The sequence below is a fragment of the Miniopterus natalensis genome, chromosome X (genome assembly GCF_054644295.1).
Source record: "Miniopterus natalensis isolate mMinNat1 chromosome X, mMinNat1.hap1, whole genome shotgun sequence".
Classification (NCBI taxonomy): domain Eukaryota; kingdom Metazoa; phylum Chordata; class Mammalia; order Chiroptera; family Miniopteridae; genus Miniopterus; species Miniopterus natalensis.
Genome location: NC_142103.1, coordinates 71852375 through 71870933, shown reverse-complemented (window position 1 = coordinate 71870933; position 18559 = coordinate 71852375). Strand labels below are relative to the sequence as shown.

General features: G+C 38.9%; 1 protein-coding gene across 15 annotated transcripts in view; it reads right to left on the bottom strand.

Annotated features, from left to right (window-relative positions):
• The window catches only part of HUWE1 (HECT, UBA and WWE domain containing E3 ubiquitin protein ligase 1), a 141912-nt gene that overhangs the window by 35275 nt on the left and 88078 nt on the right, over positions 1-18559 (bottom strand). For 10 of the 15 annotated variants that reach the window (XM_087829384.1, XM_087829383.1, XM_087829391.1 and 7 more), the window contains exons 30-46: positions 17409-17625; positions 16947-17069; positions 16085-16322; positions 15472-15702; positions 13255-13377; positions 12641-12736; positions 11799-12068; positions 10462-10614; positions 9285-9412; positions 9027-9108; positions 7732-7908; positions 7094-7253; positions 6457-6815; positions 3966-4161; positions 2114-2281; positions 732-877; positions 258-324 (exon numbers count right to left, since the gene is read on the bottom strand). In XM_087829384.1, coding sequence (XP_087685510.1) covers positions 258-324; positions 732-877; positions 2114-2281; positions 3966-4161; positions 6457-6815; positions 7094-7253; positions 7732-7908; positions 9027-9108; positions 9285-9412; positions 10462-10614; positions 11799-12068; positions 12641-12736; positions 13255-13377; positions 15472-15702; positions 16085-16322; positions 16947-17069; positions 17409-17625 — 2934 coding nt within the window. The remainder of the gene's footprint in view (positions 1-257; positions 325-731; positions 878-2113; positions 2282-3965; positions 4162-6456; positions 6816-7093; positions 7254-7731; positions 7909-9026; positions 9109-9284; positions 9413-10461; positions 10615-11798; positions 12069-12640; positions 12737-13254; positions 13378-15471; positions 15703-16084; positions 16323-16946; positions 17070-17408; positions 17626-18559) is intronic. The other 5 variants (XM_087829385.1, XM_087829390.1, XM_087829394.1 and 2 more) reach the window with 2 other exon arrangements.

Sequence of the window (18559 nt, the reverse complement as noted above, 5' to 3'; positions counted from 1 at the left end):
GGGGTGGTTTAAAGAGTACAACTAAAGAATATCACCATAGTCACCATTACTGGGTTAGTTAAGTCATAGTTCCATTAACTTTAGCATATAGAAATCCTTTATTTGCAGAACACTAAGCACTACCTTGAGAAAGTTCACTTAAATAAGTAACTTGACAATTATGCTTGTATTCCTCTACTCTCTTGTCCAGGACATCCAGTTTCTTCAATTAGTCCTCAAGAAATTAGAACAAAAGAGGGTGAAAAGCAAACCATTACCTTCTCCTTGGGAGGCCCCAGATGTGGTTGTCTCAGCAGAGGCACCATCTGCAGCAAAAACTTGACTCTATGGAAGAAGAAAACTCCTGAGCCATTATTAATTTCAAAGACAGTTGTCCCTAAATGGCAGGACTCCTTCCTTCCCAGGGTACTGGTTGTAAATGCTACATATTCTCTTGGTTGATCTTTTAACAATCTAACCTCTACCCTCCCTTCCTCATATGCTATAAGTTATCATTATAAACAGTGACTAGGAGATAGGGGGAAAGAAAAATGAATTAAGGGAACATTTCCAACCCAAGGAGTGAGAAGAAAATACTAAGGAACCCTAATTTTATCTTCACTTTTAGGCAACATATAATTTACAGTTACATCAAAATTGATCTTAGAAATTTCCCTGGCATAACCCTAAATACTGAGAACACACAAGTATAGGAAAGGGAGAAGGAAGATGGGAAGTTGGAACTGACTTACATTAATGGAAAAACCTGACTGTGTATCAAAGTCGCTACTCTGACGAGTAAGTGACCGGTACTGCTGGTATACATCATCGCCCATGTCTTGCAGGAGCTGGCCAACCTCTTGGGTCATGCCCCCAGGTTTAGGATCAGATTTGTCTGCTAGGAAAACAAAACAAAACTATTCTGTAACTATGCAATGTTAATGCCTATTTGGTAGCTTGGACAATTCCATTCCAAGTTGCCACAACTGTTTACACAGTCGTATTGCTAGATGTAGTACAGTTAAGTTCTCACTTAATGTTGTTGATAGGTTCTGTGACTTTAAGCAAAAATGATGTTAATAAAAGCAATTTTACCACAGGCTAACTGATATAAACAAAAGTAAAGTTCCTAAGGCATCTTATGAACCTTATAACAAAATGACTTTATTCGAGGTCCTGCTGTGTACCTCATTCTATTCACTAACTAGTTTTGTGACCAGAGGCAATTTACTTAATCTCCTCACTTTCCTCGGTTGCCACTACACTAAGCTTAAATGAACACACCTGGTATTATGCCTAGTGCAGTGGGAAGGTCAATAAATGGTTACTATAGCTAGATAGCCACATTATTTTTGTGCAGGGATATAGAAAGTTGGTTAAAGATTCTGTGGTTGTAGATGCCAGGAGTTCTGCATCGGAATGCTGTATGGGTGAAAAGCACCAAAGAAAGACTCATATTTTCTTGATATATTGAAGGCAGTATTCATCCACTTTTGACAATACTGTGGTACCTATCAAATAAGTATGTCCTGAATAAAACCCAGAAGGATCTTACTGGAATGGAACCTTGGGTTCCAAGCAATTTACTCATGAATTTCCCAGTAAGTATATGCAGCATTTTAACTAGGAATAAAGATGGATTGAGATGGTGGTCTCAAAGGTCAGGCAGCCCAGCTACATCTAATATTGTTCCCAGATCTTTGGGTAATAAAGACGTTTTGTTTCTGAGAGTGAACACATAAGAGACTTGCTGGTATTTTATTTTCAACCTGCTAATAAGATGCTATTATCTCATTTTTAATTGTTCATTTTCTCCATTGGATGGGATGTATTCTCATATGACAGAACTCTGGCAATCTTCTTAACCTTATCATTCAAGCATTCTTTCAGAAAAAACTTATTTTAAGAAACTTCCCTACAGCCCCACCTCCACTAGGTCAGGTGCCTTGCTCTAGCACTCACTACTACATTGGCATGTCATACTATATTACTATTAGCTTCTTTAGAAAAAGGAACTGTGTGGCTTACTCATCTTGATTCTCAGAGCATGGGCACATAGTGAGTGCGAAGGCATGAGTTTGTTGAAATGACCCAAGCAGAGTGCCCAGTCTCCTGTGGTGGGCTAGCTACATACCTTCCTCTGGAGCATGGTATGCAGCCAGGGCATTCAGCATGTCGTAGATCACTTCCTTGATAGTATCAGGAATGACAGGCAGAGGTGAGGGTTTCAAAGGGGTTGTTTTCACCAGCTGTACAGCATTAGGGCCTTTAATTCTAAGATTCTCAAATTCATCATCTGAAGCTAAAGCCAAAGTGAGACAGAATAATCAGTCAATAGTGAACCGGTACCTACACTTGGTTACTGGTAAAGACTTAGAAGGAGGCTTATATAATATACATAAGCTTGGGACAGGAGGCCATTTCCAATGTTCAAGTATCCTATCAGAATATCTGACTTTTACCTTCCTCAAATCACACAGGATTTTTATTAAAATATGTCTTTATTGATTTCAGAGAGAGGAAGGGATAGGGGGAGAGAGAAACATCAATGATGAGACAGTCATTGATCGGCTGCCTCCTGCACGCCCGACTGGGGATCGAGCCCGCAACCTGGGCATGTGCCCTGACCGGGAATCGAACCTCAATTTCCTGGATCCTATGTCGATGCTCAATCGCTGAGCCACGCCCGGCTGGGCTCCCACAGGATTTAATTCAGCTGTACTAAATGGTAAAAAGAGCACAGGCTTTGGAGTTGGGGAGACTCAGTTTTAAAATCCAGTTCTATTACAGGATCATGGCCAATTACTTCTGACAAACCTCAAATTTCTCATTCTTGAAATCTGAGGATTAAACAAGACCATACATGCCCAGCACAGGGTCAGGTACACTGAGGTTCCAAAAATAGCCCCCACCCAACCTATTTTTAAAAAAATAGATCTTTATTGATTTCAGAGAGGAATGGAGAGATGGAGAGAGGGAGAGAGGGAGAGAGAAAGAGAGAGAGAGACAGACAGAAACACCAATGATGAGAGATTCATTGATTGGCTGCCTCCCGCATACCCCCAACCGGGAACAGAGCCCACAACCCAGGCATGTGCCCTAACTGGGAATCAAACCCAGATTTCCTGGATCCTAGGTCAACACTCAACCACTGAGCCATGCTCGTCTGGGCCCACCCCATTTTTAATTAAAAACCCCCACAACCCTTCAGAATCGTTGAAAGGTTAGTAAATAAACATCAATATACTTTTCACATAGAATCACCATTTGTCTACCTCTAAATATATCTACCCATACCTCCTAATGTCAAGGATATTTTCTACATAACCATAATACCAACATAATACCCAAGAAATTTAACACCAACACAACTTATATTATCTAACAATAATAGTCAGTATTCAAATTTCTCCAAATCTCCTTTATTTGGATCCACAATCCCATCAAGGTTGTTGGATATCCCTCTCTAGTTTTACATCTAGGAGATCCTTGCATTTTTTCCCTTTCAGTACATTAATATTTTTGAAGAATCTAGGCCATTTTCATTTTCTTACGGAATGTCTCACAATTCATTTGTCTGTTTCCTCATAATTAAACATAGGCCAAACACTTTTGGCAAGAATATACCGATGATATTGTATATTTTCTTCTGCATCACATGTTATTTGTCTACTTGTTCCTCAATTATCATTCTATCTGTAAACCATTCATTGCATGTAAGCCCTGCTGCCACACTAAGATGAGTTCTTAGAAAGCAAGGACAAGACTGGATGAATCCTTGGTATCTCTGACAGGGATTATCACGCGGCAAGGTCCACAGAAGCTATTGTAGTACCTCTGAACTGACCCACATGATCAATCAGCCAATGTCCCAATGCTTGCCTAAGGAGGCTTTCCAAGTTACAGACCTCTTCACAGAAAATCTCTGGAGTTATACTATGCCACAGACTTCAATGTCTCAAAGGCCAGGAGAAGGGTAAACTTACCAGTTCCCGAGCCTCGAGGGGCTGGAAGGGCAATGCGGATACAGCAGTTGGCCACTTCTGTGAAAATGTCAGGATTGCGGCATGCAGCTGGCCCAAGAACACGAAGGATATAGTTGATCTCCCGAGAGCCAAGGCTGCCAGATACAACACCAGAGGTAGTGCTACCAGCTCCACTTGTAGCTGCTGAACGAACAACCTAGTAAAGAGAGGGAGAAACACTGCTGATTCAAGACCACATTCTAAAAATAGAATTGCATTCAAGGAAGTTTCCAAGGATTAAAATACTAACCAAGCTCTGCCTCAAGACAGTGGATGACAGCTTTAGATTTTGGGGAGAAAGATAAACTTGGTCTTTCAAGTCCTATTCCTTCCCAATTCAAAAATGTGGCTTAATAGCATTCAGCATATCCCAAGATTATCCATTATTAGACCAGATGGGCTTATGACCTTTTAGATAAATTGGAAAATGTATCTAGACCGCTGATCATTTATCCAAATTATGGCTCTCACATTTAAGTGCCAGCTCCTAGCCTTCCCAAATGCTGTCCTAATTTTAAACCAGAATGGTTCAAACTCTAAAAATATGTAATATTGATATCCAGTCAGTGCATAAGAACAATATTAAACATTTTCTTTATGCCTCAAAGCCAATCATCCACTTCAGATGATAGCCACAGGAGATATAAAACTGTTTATGGATTGTTTGCTTTGATACCACAGGGCTTAGATATCCATTATGGTTTTGCTCTTCTCATAAAATGACTTGTCAATCATGGAAAATACAGGAAAATGTAAAGAAAACAATTCCCATTGTATTTTCCATTATCCATTCTTTCATGAACGATGTTCACAAAGATAAACATCTTTTGGAATCTTAATGCTTTTCTTACCAAACCAGCCATGCTCTTTAGTTTGGCATATTAATGCCTATATCTTGCCTGTCAGGCTGCAATTATAAAACAACTCTCAATTTTTAAATATAGAGAAGTATAATTTCACTATAAAAATGTGCCATAATTTATTTATCCAGTCCTCTGCTGGGTATTAGATCTCTAATTTCTTGATATTACAAGCAATTCTAGAGTGAAAATTCTTGTATATGTACCTTGGCATACTTGACTTTAGTTATAAGTTCTTAGCCACAGAATTTCTAGGTCAAAGGATATCTTAAACTGACAGTACCAAATTGCCCTCCAATGTGGCTTCACCAATTTCCACTCCTACCAAAAGTAAGAGTATGCCTGGTTCTCCACACCCGTACCTGCAATGGATATTATCAAGCATTTACATTTTGCCAACTTGGTATGTTAAAATTGCCACTGACCTTTTGCTCCCAACACCCCCAAATACAATTTCCTTTAAGCTCAGTGTTTCCTCTCATCCAACAAGAGCCTGTATTTTTTCCTAGCATTTTTAAAGTTGCATAAACTTTAAACATTATAACTATTTTGTTTTAAGTCAGAACCCTGTCTATATATAGTTGTTTCTTCCTTATTGGGTTGTCTCCTGACCTTGGATCAATGCATATGCTGCCTTTAACGTTAAGCTCTTCTGCTTTTGCTGATGTCAGGTGAAATCAAATAGGCTGGGCAAAAAAGAACTATCTGAAGAACATCAGATGTATGTGTACATATATATGAAATGGTGCCAGCTTTCTGGCAAATGAGTTAAAAATATTTATACCTTTTGATTCAATTTCTAGAAATCTCTAAGAAAAATAATCTTTAATGTAACAAAGCTATGCACAAAAATGCACATCATAACATTATACATGTGGAAAACAATGTCCCAAGAGAGGAAAATAGAAGTGAAACCCAGTAACATTCACATGATTACTATTGACAAAGAATTTGCAGGAGGAAAGAGAATTTTGTAAAAGTACTGAGGAGGAAAAGCCTTACTAGTACGATGTTTTCTCTCCACCCCTCCATTTATGCATTAATGTTGATGTTATTTTTTTCTAATTACTTTGTCATTTCTCCCACTGTATTATATGTTGCTAAAATAAAAATTCAAGCCTCAGTTTTCTGATTTGCACAACAGGTATTTGTAAAGAGCCTACCATAGTGTCTGGCAATCATAGACATTCTAAAAACTTTACTACTTTTATAATCCCAAAAACTATGTTTGGAATGATCTTTAAGACATGAACTTGGTGGGAGGTATTCCAATTCCTTAATAACAGCTTTTTTTGGTTCAAGAAAGCTACATTGCCAGAAAGAACTTACTAGATAAGAGCTATTACTACAGTAAATTTAAGGGCAGAAAATATTTTTTTTCTAGTTCTTTTTTCATGTCATTCACTGGGATCATCTACCCTATTTAAGCAAGCACCTAAGCATACAGCTGGGAAATTTTGCTGGGCAGGGTATACAGTCTACATATATATCTATAGGCCCTAAGAAGAACCAGAAGTCTACCTGTTCTGAGACCAAGAAGAACAAAAATATGATGTAAAAGCTAAACCAACATCTGACACCAAAAGACGCACCTTTTCCATGGTATGACGGAGAGTACAGGGGTCCTCAATAATGTGTCTTAAGAGAAGGGTGACCAGGGGAGTAAACCCATTGAAGCCTGAGCTCTGGGTCAAATTCAAGATCATGCGGGTACTCTTCAGCTCTGCAAACATCATGGCATATTTGTGGTCTCGGGTGAGCCTCAGGCAGAGGCGAAGGGTGGCATGCAAAGTGTCTGGGTCCACAGGGACTCCTAGCATGCTCACGCAGGCCCGGATTAAAACAGTCACCATATCCTCTGTCAGGCCCTGGATCAGGATCTCCCCAATTTTTGTTTCTTCCAGACTTGTCTCCTTTTCAGTATTTGTACTCTCTAGGGCCAATGGGGTATCTGCAAATGGGAAAGTAAGAGTTCAGACAATTTAACCTAACATTTCCTCCCATACTTTTCCTTCCTAAGTAACCAGTCAAGTAGGAAGAGAAATATACCAAACACCAATTCTAAGGCCAGATGAAAAGGCCTTTAAAAAGGAGGACTGCATATCTTTAAGTCACCAAGCAATCTGACTGATAAGAAATGACAATGAAACTGGCCAGAATTTAAGCCATAAAGGCACACTAGTTTCATGTAAAACACTCCTTGAAAGATTAAAAACTAAGAGTCCATACCATTGGTTTTATTTTCTTTACGCTTGATATCCATTTCTTTGCTTTCTTCCAGTGTCTTCTCTAGTTCCTGTCCATTGCTGTTTTTAGAGTTTTTATTCAGCCGCGGTACCCTCAGGAGAGTCAGCATCACAGGGCGTCGGTTCCCTGTTTCTTCATTAACCTAGTAATTCAAGCAGACAAAAATATCTCTACCAAAAAAGGAACTATAGAAGGGGGGGGCTATTAGAACTCCCAGGCAAAATGCTACAAAAGAGAGAAGCCCTGGCAATTTACACCATCCCTGTCATTTACAGAGAGAAAACATGAAGGCTCCCAGAAGGGGCATACACAAGGCCCTATAACAAATTGGAAACTTTCCAATAGAGCACACACCATCCCTAACCAACCCCTAATCCTTGAGTGAACAATTAAAATCATTTCCAGGTGGGACAGTATCAAATTGCCACGGATTCATGGCCTACCTGATGACTTTAGGAAAACTCATTTTTTGGGAAAACTATACCCAATTTAGCAGTGGTATGGTAACACTGCTCCTTATAACACGTCAGGACTGTTGATTCAGGAAGAAGGGAACCAAAAGGCATCAGAGCACCTTCCCCTCTTTTCAATAAAACTTACAGCATTGAATAAGCATGTACCTGAACCATTGTAGTGAATTGGACAGTGTATCTTCTTCGGCCTGCAGTGAAACGAACACTTGTCTCTCCAGACTTCCAGGCAGAATCAATAGTGCTGTTGTTGCTTGCACTGTAACTACACCAACGTCCAGAGCGGTCATCAAACCAGCGCCAGTTGTTGTTGTTGGACTGTAAGTACTAAATATAAGAGCACAAAGTTTCTTTGTATTTTCTACAAGGTTGGTTGTTAGAAAGAATATCAACTTCACCAGTGTTTATTGATAAAGCAATTCCAGGAAAAAGAAATACAGTGAACATTTAGTATATTTTGAAAACTAAGAGAGAAAATTTTTTTTAAAAAAAGTATGTTTTTATGCTCTAGCTGGTTTGGTTCAGTGGTTAGAAAGTCGGCCCATGGACTGAAGGGTCCCGGGTTCGATTCTGTCCAAGGGCACAGCACAAAACTTGGTTGCAGGTACAATCTCTGGCCCCAATTGATGTCTCTCTCTCACATTGATGTCTTGCTCTCCCTCCCTCCCTCCCTCTCTGTAAAGCAATGGAAAGAATATCTTCAGGTGAGGATAAAAAAGTAAATAAAATAAAATAAGTTTTTACTGATTTTTAGAGAGAGAGGAAGGAAGAAGGAGAGAAATATCAATGAGAGAGGAACACTATCAATCGGTTGCCTCCTGCACACCCCTTACTGGAGATCGAGTCTACAACCTGGGCATGTGCCCTGACTGAGAATCATACAGGTTAATGAGTTGACACTCAACCACTTAGCCACACTGGCTGGGCAAGAGAGAATTTTTAATACACTAACCCTCGTATTTCTAAACCTTTTCACAGGCACAAAACCCTCTATAGCCTTGTCCTACAATCCTCTGCTTTCCTTTTGTTTCCAATTTTTTTCCTCAAAAGGGGAACAGTTATTTTAGATGTACCGAAACAAAATTTCTGTTTCTGAGAAAGTACTGAGATAATGTGACATATGTAATCTTCGTATAAGGAGCACTTGCTTTTGGAGGAATTAATGCACACTCAGTCCTTTACACAATAGAAGAGTCACTCCTCCTCTCCACACTTCTTAAACATTTACTGCACTTGGGTAAGTTCTTGGGACCTTTAGCAAGAAGCTCCATAAAAAAAATAATTCTAAGACCCCATTCAGAAGAGAAATCTAGCTACCAATATCCCTCGATATTCCTTGATCAGAGAGCTTTACATTCTTTATCACTCTCTGTATTCTCTGCTGGCCTATTCTTTGCTTCAAGAATTTAAGCAGTTATGCCAACCATATACACTATGTTATGTACCTTAGTCATTTGGGCTCTCCTTTTTGAGGAGATGGCTGTCTTTTCATAGAAATCAATCAGGAGCAACACTGGGGTGATCCACCTACAAAAGGAGAAATGGTTTACTCTGAGCAAGCCAGAAACCTATATACAACATGGGAAAACTTACCTTGACATCATCAGGCAACTCACAATTTTCAAACCACAAAAGGTACACAAGATTTGCCCCATACATGCCCCAGAAAAACAGAAGTGAAACCAGGATACAGGGTAACTCACTTTGGGGTCTGGACCTCCTTTTGCTCCTTAGCAGCCTGTAGGCAGGGCTGAACCACTTCCAAGAGTTTGATTAGGACATTAAGGATGCCACTAGATTCGACCACCCAAGCACAAGGTAGCTTCAACTCCTGATTAATTAATCAAAGGGGAAAAAAATAAAACAAATACCAGCTTCTAGACAATAATCACAGGGGTAAATCCTAACAGAATTAGCTGAATTCAAATTCCACCTCTACATGTACCAGCTGTGTGATCTGAGATGAGTTACTTAAATTCTCTAGGCCTCCGTTTCCTCATAGATCACAGGAAATAATAATTTCTACCTTCAAGGTAATTGTGATGATTAAATGAGGTTATATATTCAAAGTGCCCAACACAGTGCCTGGCACATTAGTATGTGCTTAATATGGAAACTGTTGTTAGTATCATTAAGGACTGTCATCTAGGCTATATAAAAAAAGGGCCAGGACAAAATATAAGACTGTTACTTGTGATTTTCTCTTTATATTGCAATGTTTTGAGGGATCCCTAGCATTCTGTACTTTGCAACCTATTCACAAATGCTATAATAAGAACCACCACTTACACCATAAGGGAAAGCCCCAAGACTGTAGGCATAGTTTGACGCATACTGAACTTTTCTCCCAAGTTGCTAGAAAGTATTTACTCCATTAAGTTCAGGTTTTACTATTAAACATAATATGACACATGAAGAGTCATATGTTCAAAATCAATTACATACTAATTCTTATGTTGGTTGGAACAAGAACATGTCCTGGTGAAATTGCTTTTTCCTTAAATAATCTGCTGACTGGCCAGGTACAAAAGAAGAGTCAGATTCTATCTGATTCCTATTACCTGATTTTCACCACCAACCTTGCTTTTAATGACTAACCCCCAAATCCTCTAATACTCAACTCAACTAATTAACACTTGTTTTGAGAAGCCTATCTCTCATTATCCAGAAGTGATGTATATGTCCTCCCTGGACTATTTATACCATCCATGCACAGAATGCTGTATTTTGTACTTAATTACGTGCCTATTAGAAACTGCAGGCTCATGAAAGGCAGAGACCATGCCTTACATTTCTAACTTTCTTCAATGTCTCAAATAATAGGTGTTCAATTAATTTTCTGATCAATGTAGAAGAGGAAACAAAAGATCTAAACCTTACCTCAAAAAGCAGTGTTAAAAGCAAGATTCTAGTAGCCAAATTAGATGCCTGGGGCAGGGTGGCCATCTGACTGATCCATTCTGACACAGTTTTTGTGTCGCTCGTTGTCAGGGGGAGAGCGGCTTTGATCAATACATCAGCAGCTTCCCACACCTAAAAAAGCAGACTGGCCAAGTAAGATAACTGTAGATAAAGTGTGATATGGTTTGTCAAAACATTTTCAACCTCCATCCTCAACACATTTGCCAAAGGAGTAAGGGTAAATAATAATATATTTATTATTGAGATTTAATGACTGTATTAAAAGATGATGTATGCTACTACAGGAAAATCTCTAACGATTATTTTCTTAGGCTAGATTACAAGAAGCCTAAATTCTAAGTTAAAGGAAAATAATATTGAAAAAATTTCTGATGCATATAGTCAACTCCACAAAGATTCCACCAACTTATACTTCAGTCAACAATCTTTCACTATATTCTGTCCCAGAATTAAAAACAAAAACCCAGAATGTTAGAAATCTTGGTCTTAGTTTAGTTTGTATGTTAAATTTCTTATAATGAATTTTATATAATTGTACTTTTCTATTAAAGTTTTAGTTTTCTTAAAGTCATTTCTATATGCTCTTGCTATGGATTAAAGATAACTAAACCTTGGTAATATTTTGTGGAAAAAATGGTTTATCCAGTTTGTCTTTTACTTTTGTGATGTTTCCATCCACTCAGGTTACAATGTGCATCACTTTTTGACTTCTTCCTCTAGTTCTCAACTTTAAAAATATATAAAACATTGATTTAAATACATAAATAGTAAAGAAAACACAACCAAAATGTTAACTGGCTGTTTGTGTGGGGATTTAGAGAATTTATTTCTTATCTTACTTCTATAATTAGTATATATTAATTTCATAATGAGGAAAAGTACTGCTCAAAAAAGACAAACACCAGGTCACAACTATCCATCAGGATGGAGACTCATTTGTCCAAGTGGTTGTTGGATATGAGGGGGAGACAAAAACATGTATTCACTGTTAGTCCAGGGGGCCTATCTTGGCCCAGAAGTAAGACACATTTTGGATATTTAAGATGAATCTAGGAAGAAATGCCTAGAAATAGAGCACTTTGTTTTGTCCTTTAAGTATTTGTGAAATACTTAATTTACGTTTTTCAGGAACACTCTCAAGAAAGACGTAGATTACCAGATCTAAAGATTTAAAAGAATACATCCACACTGGGTGAAATGTAAAAATATTAATTTTTTAAAAAGATATCAGGTTTTGATAGGTGGTAGGAAAACCACTTTATAAACTCCTCTCTTCTGGTCCCTGGAGAGCTTACCTGATTGACTACTTGCTTCAGAATCATGTCTCGATAGTCTGCTCCATTACGTTTTATTGCTGTCATAATCAGATCACACACCCGGTACACTGTGTCTGGCAACTCATCAAGAAGGTGGAAGCAACCTGGCAACATGGTATCTGTGAAAGTGTGTAGCTCATCTTGCTCCAATGGATCAGCATCCTGGAATTTCTCTAGACATTTAGCCTCTTCCTCTTCCTGCTTTTCCCGAGCTTTCCGTTCCTCCTCTTCTTTCCGGCAAGCAACTTCCTGGAGGCAGGGAAGGAAGAGTGATAGCATATGGAAGAGGTGAAGGAAGACTCTAAGAATGCAATTGCCCTATCATATGAATACCTTCTACCTTCTCAAGCAAGCAATATGCTCGTGTAGCAACGAGTATGAGGGCAGCCACAAAGGCTAAGGCAAGACAAGGAAAGCAGAGAGGAAGGACACCTCCAACCCCTAAAACATTGCCAATTTATTTACAGCATCCTACATTCTGTCCTACAAAATCATCTGTAGACTTTGTCCTGCACTCTCTACCAGTATAGCAAACAGAAACAACTGTTACTTAAGAATAGACATCCAAGTTTGGCCTCATGGGTATACCAAGTACATCTTGGGTTTCTTATTTGACAGTAAAGAGAAATGCTTAATCTTTCCCACTTAAAACTTTAGGTCAAATACAATGCAGATCAGCAATGACAAAGTGATAAATGAGTACTCCCATGTCTTTCTTTAGACTTTAATTCTACCAATTACTTTGCAGTGGTAGCAGAATGTTCATAGAAATACTAAGATTAATGTGTCAGACCCTTTTGGATGCCCTGTATTCTAGTTACCTCAGGTGACTCCGCCCTTTGATCCATTGGGATATCTTGTCCCAGAGACATGGCAATAGCTCTCATCATCTGGTCCTCTTCGGACATACTCAGATCCTACAGAGCAACAACAGAAAATCCAGCAACTATACATACCCCAACTCATAAGGAATCAGACATCCTGTGCTCAAGCTTTAGAGAATGGGCTCCGAATGCTGTTCTCTTGAGTTAAAACAAACTAGACTTACCTGGTTGCTGTAAAAACAGAGAGGGGAAAATCAGAACAGAGAGGGAAAATCACAATGAAATTAAGTATAGGAAGGAGGCTTTAATGTGACCACCTATTCTGCATCTCAGAAAAGAGAGCCTCTTCCATGGCTTTCTGACTGTGGATAATTCAAGAGTTCTTCTGCAAACGAAGTCCAGTAATTTGCATGGCTGGGAGATAGGGAACTTCTGCTCATTACACTCTAGAGCTAGAAGAGTTATCACGAAAAGAAAATATTGGCACAAAGAAGTCTGCAAATGAGAAGTAGTTTACATAAGGAAGACCAGTGACGAAAGCATGAGAGGAAAAAAGCACATCAGCAGCCAAACCAATGTCCTACAAGATTAGAGCCCCTGAGCCAACTCACCCGAACAACTCCTCCCATGATCGGGGGAGGGTGGGTTAGAAGGTACTCTGTGGCCTGCTCCATGGTGCTGGTGTTCAACAAGGCCTCCATGGCATGTTCCCTTGTGAAGCCCATGTCCATGAGCTACAAAAAGAATGTAGGACCTCAGAACCACAGTAAAAGAGAAATCCAAATGCATTTTAAAAAGAAAGGAACCCTTTCAAGATGTAAACAAGTTTTTCTAACTTCGTGTGAACTGAGAACGTTTAAAAGCTAAGACAGGTATCACGAATGGACCTGTCTATGTAGTGCTTCCATAGCATTTGAACATTAGAGCTGCACAATGGGGCAGATGATTCAGAATTCCATCCTCTAAGAAAATGGTGTTAGATGGTTATTATCATTAGAGAATTAATCTAATTAGAAAATCACAACATAAGAAGCAAAAATTGGTCCTACTTTTCTGGAAAACAAACTAGCAACAGAAAAAGAGCCTGAAAAAATGACCCAGGTTTCCCACCACTGGGAAATAATCATGAGATGTACAGAAAGATTTGTACAAAAAGAAACTATATACCACAGCTTTACAACAACAAACAAGAAAATTAACACCCAGCAATAAAAGAATGACTAAGACATTAAAAAACCAATTTTCTTAAAGGCAGCAGTACAATTCTACATATATGTTAACTACGTAAAAATTAGGCATAGAAAAGAAACCATCCTCAAAATGCAAAGGGTACCCAATGTATAGAACATATTTGCCAATGATACATCCGACAAAGGGTTAATTTCCAAAATAAATAAAGTACTCATACAACTCAACAAAAGGAAGACAAACAATCCAATTATAATATAGGCAAAGGACCTAAATAGACACTTCTCCAAAGAGGACATACAGATGGCCAAGAGACATATGAAAAAGTGCTCAAAGTCACTAATCATCAGAGAGATGCAAATTAAAATCACAATGAGGTATCACTTCATCACATCTGCCAGAATTGCTACCATCAATAAATCAATAAACAACAAGTGCTGGAGAGGATGTGGAGAAAAGGGAACTTTAGTACACTGCTGGTGGGAATGCAGACTGGTGCAGACACTAAGGAAAACAGTATGTAGTCACCTTAAAAAAAATAAAAATAGAATTGTTGTTTGACCCAGTGACCCCACTTCTGGGAATATATCCTAAGAATCCCAAAACAACAATCAGAAAGAATATATGCACCCCTATGTTCATAGCAGTGCAATTTACAATAGCTAAGATCTGGAAATAGCCCAAGTGCCCATCAGCAGATGAATGGATAAAAACACTGTGGTACATTTACACCATGGAATACTATGCAGCTGTAAAAAAGAAGGATCTCTTACCCTTTGAGACAGCATGGAGGGACCTGGAGAATATTATGCTAATCGAAATAAGCCAGTCAGAGAAAGACAAGTATCACATGATCTCACATATATGTGGAATCTAATGGACAAATTAAACCAGCTGACAAAATAGGTCCAGAGGCACGGAAGAATGGCACAGACTGACGGATCTTAGAGGGGAGGGGTAGGGGGAATGGGCAGAGATTAACCAAAGAATTTATATGCATATATGCATAATCCATGGACACAGACAATAGTGTGGTGAAGGCCTGGGGGGTTAGGGTGGGGTGGGGGCAGGAACTGGTTGGAGTGAGGCAATGTGGGAAAAATGGGGGACATCTGTAATACTCTATACAATAAAGTTAAATAAAAATTAGGCATAGAACCAAGTAATAAAAAAAGAACACAATAATTATCTTGTGTGGTGACATTATGAATGCCATTTAAAAATATTTTGCTATATTCCCAAATTTTCTTAAAGTATTTGTTACTGTTATGATAAAAAATGTGGCATGTATATGTAGAAGTCATATTTGAAGAGGACTCTGAACATAAAGAGAATACACATGCATACACACAAATTCCCAGTGGAATATGGTAAATACTCTTTTGAGATTGAAATGTTAGGTTCATAAGTGCCTCCCCCCAACCTCTGCTTCCCACTGATTCTAAGCTTACAATTTTCAAAATGTGGTTTATGTTTATTTAAAGATGAAAAAATAAACAGTAAGATAAAGAGCAAATTTAAATCTATCTCCTGGCTAACAGGACCAGGCACTTAGTGGCATGTAAACTTAGAAAACCCACAAGCATCGCATTCTATCAGGTGCAAAGTCTGGGCCCTGGAGTATTAAGCCAGCATTCTACCTGTTGTAGTTGCTGCTGGTTGACTTGAGGATCTCGGCGGGAGCCACCTTCCTCTTGCCCTGTATCCTCTTCGCCTCGAGACCCCTCCTTCTCTTTGCTCAGTCTCTCTCGAATTACAGGCTCTCCTCGGAGGATGTGGCACAAGATGGCCAGCATGGACTCAGCCATTCGCCCACCGTACACCTTCAGGGGTTTCCGGTTCCACAGGTTCTTGATGCAAGTAAAAGCTGCCTAGAAATCATTTGAAAAGCTGTGTGAAAATCATTTTGTCTCAATTCAAAGCCCCGGGAAGAATAAGCCAAAGTCCTTCCCACAATTAGTCTGTACCAACAACAAAATCCTAGGTCAGTACTTAGGAGGCTAAGCAAGCACAGAGAAGGGGCATTTAATACAACCTGGAAGTACCAATCTGAAGTTTACAGTTTAAGTGTGTACACCACAAAAAATTCTCAAATGACCTCTATACCCATCTGTAATGCAGCCGTATCTGGGAGTAGGATCTAATGGTTCTCCAATAATCAAGTTATTTCATTAAGGAGAACAAAGGAGAGTGGGAGCTACCTAGCAGGCAGCACGAGAAATTCCTCTTGGCTTTAGAATGCTGAATACTCACTTTCTGTGTTACCACAAGGAAACGGAGGGCACTGAATTGTGGAAAGTTCTGGACACTTCCAGGCAATTTGGCAGGCAGTGAATGTGGAGATTCAAGCACCGTGGTGGGATTCACCATCTTCTCCACCAACATAAGCCAAGCATCTAAGAATTCACCTGTGCCATCAGGTAAGTCTGAATGTTCTAATCCTTCAGCAACCGGAACTTTGCCACCCATGGACAGAGCCCAATTAAAAGTTCTAAATTCAAATAAGAGAAAATACAGAGAGAACATTAGTATTTTAGATGGGGTAGTGTTAGAAGTCTTTATACTGGCACTATATGTCCCTTCTCTTAGAGCTACTGCTTCCAATCTAACATTTTTATTAGGTTTTGGTCTTCATTTTAGCTTTACTGATATATTATTAACATATAACATATGTAAGTTTAAGGTATACAATGTCATGACTTGATACACATATACACTACAAAATGATTACCACTTCTAGCATTACTTTTTAAAGCCAAAACAAACAAAAAATAAAACTTAGCTTAAAACTCTGACAAAGAGAAGCAGAAAAATTACCATATTAAGAGAAACAATAGAAAAGACAAGGTTATTAGGAAAATGTGTACCAGACATTGGAAACCATATGAGGAAAAACAGAGACCCTAGAAATACCTATAAGAAACGCTGAATCCCACATACTCTAAGAAAGATATAGATAAATATGGCTAGAGTTCAAAATGTGAAAGGGTACAACCAATGGGTGTCTCTATGTATCCCACTGTCATAGGTGACTTAGAAAGTTGTGGGCTGCTAAGGCACATAGAAAAGAGCAAACTCCAAGAAATGCTTCTCAGTGAAGCAACTTGATCCTTACTCAAAAAGAGCATTGTGGCCTCCAGAGCAGAGAAATTTCTGCAGCATGAGATGGTAGGGATACTTCCTCTCATCAAACAGCATTGGGGATGTAAAACCAACTGAACAGATGAAGAATGTTAGCCTGAAAGAGGGAAAAAATATTTAACATTCTCTGAGGCAGACACCAAAGCAATGGGAAATTCGTGTAGAAGCCAAGAGTAAAATTTAACATTGCACTGAACTGACTGACTAGAATGCAGGTGGGTGATTAGTCTGCTTATTAAAATTTCTAAAGTTTCTAAGTAGGCTCCTACCTACTACAAGGTTATTGAAATGCAGTCTGATTATAAATGCATAAAAAATCCCTATATTCTAGACTAAGAACCACAGTAAGTATGTTAAACTGTATTTGGGTAACACACCTAGAGTAAACAAGGGATCAACAAGTCAATTTGATTTTGTTTCTTAAGCAGAACCTCACCTGAAGCGGGGAGTAGGTGTATATGGTGGAGGCTGCCAAGATAAGCCCTTTGTGAGGAGCTTAGTGAGGGCTGAGGCTGTTGATCGAGCAGCGGGTGTCGGTGCTGTGGTGGTGCTGGCAGCATGATGGCTCCTTCTCTGGCGGACAGGAGACCCCACACAAAGTTTAACAAGGAGTCCAAACAGCTCAGCAAGTGCTCGGCCTAATCTGGAAGAGGCTGGAATCCAAAAGTTAGAATAAGGCTGACACTATTCTCAGACTTAGTTTCATTTATAACAGACACATCACCATTAATACATTTTTATAACTGACCACTTCCTCCCACACAACACCTAGGAAACACCTGGACTTGTCTCTACACATGATAATTCAAAAAGGAAGTTCCACAGGGAACAAATACGTCTTTTAAAGGAAGGAGACAGGGAAGTGTCTTTGCACTCAACATATAACAAATGTGAAAGTCAAACAAGATAAGCATTCAGACTGTTAGAGGAAGTATAAACTGAAACCACCTTTGCAGAGAGCAACATAGCAATAAGAACTAGTTAAGTAAATGATACATCTACTGGTTTATGAAGTCGCTTATAATGCCTACAGAGAACTTTAAAAATGGCAAAAGTGTTAACAACTTAGACCAGAAGAGAACATCATACACACTATATATTGTCCTATCACAACATTACATATATGGCCCCAAAGGAAAAAAATATGGTTAGGAAAAGCATAAAAAACTTTAAGTGGCATTCTTAAGGTGTTAACAGTAGATTGTAAAAGGAAATGCATAAAAAAGAAAGTATGTTTAAACATATATTTTGGTGTTAACTCACTTTTCTTAAAATATTTCTCTGTTCTTGATATCTGCATTGCCTGGCTAGAGGTTGAATATGCCCAGGCTCTGAAAATCTAATGTATCCAAATCTAAGTTTGAGCTTTTTCAACACTGCCTTCAGTTGAATGGACACCAAAGTGGCTCAAAGGTAGTCAGCAAGGTCAGCAACCACAAAGAAATAGAAATCAAAAGCACGAAGTGGGCCCAGACAGAAACCCCAGAATGTTCTAAGGTCACAGTAGTACAAGAGGTCTAATAGAGACAGGAGAGGTAAACATGGGCCGTCTTCTTGGTCAATTTTCCTTCAATTTGGGGTAGTAGT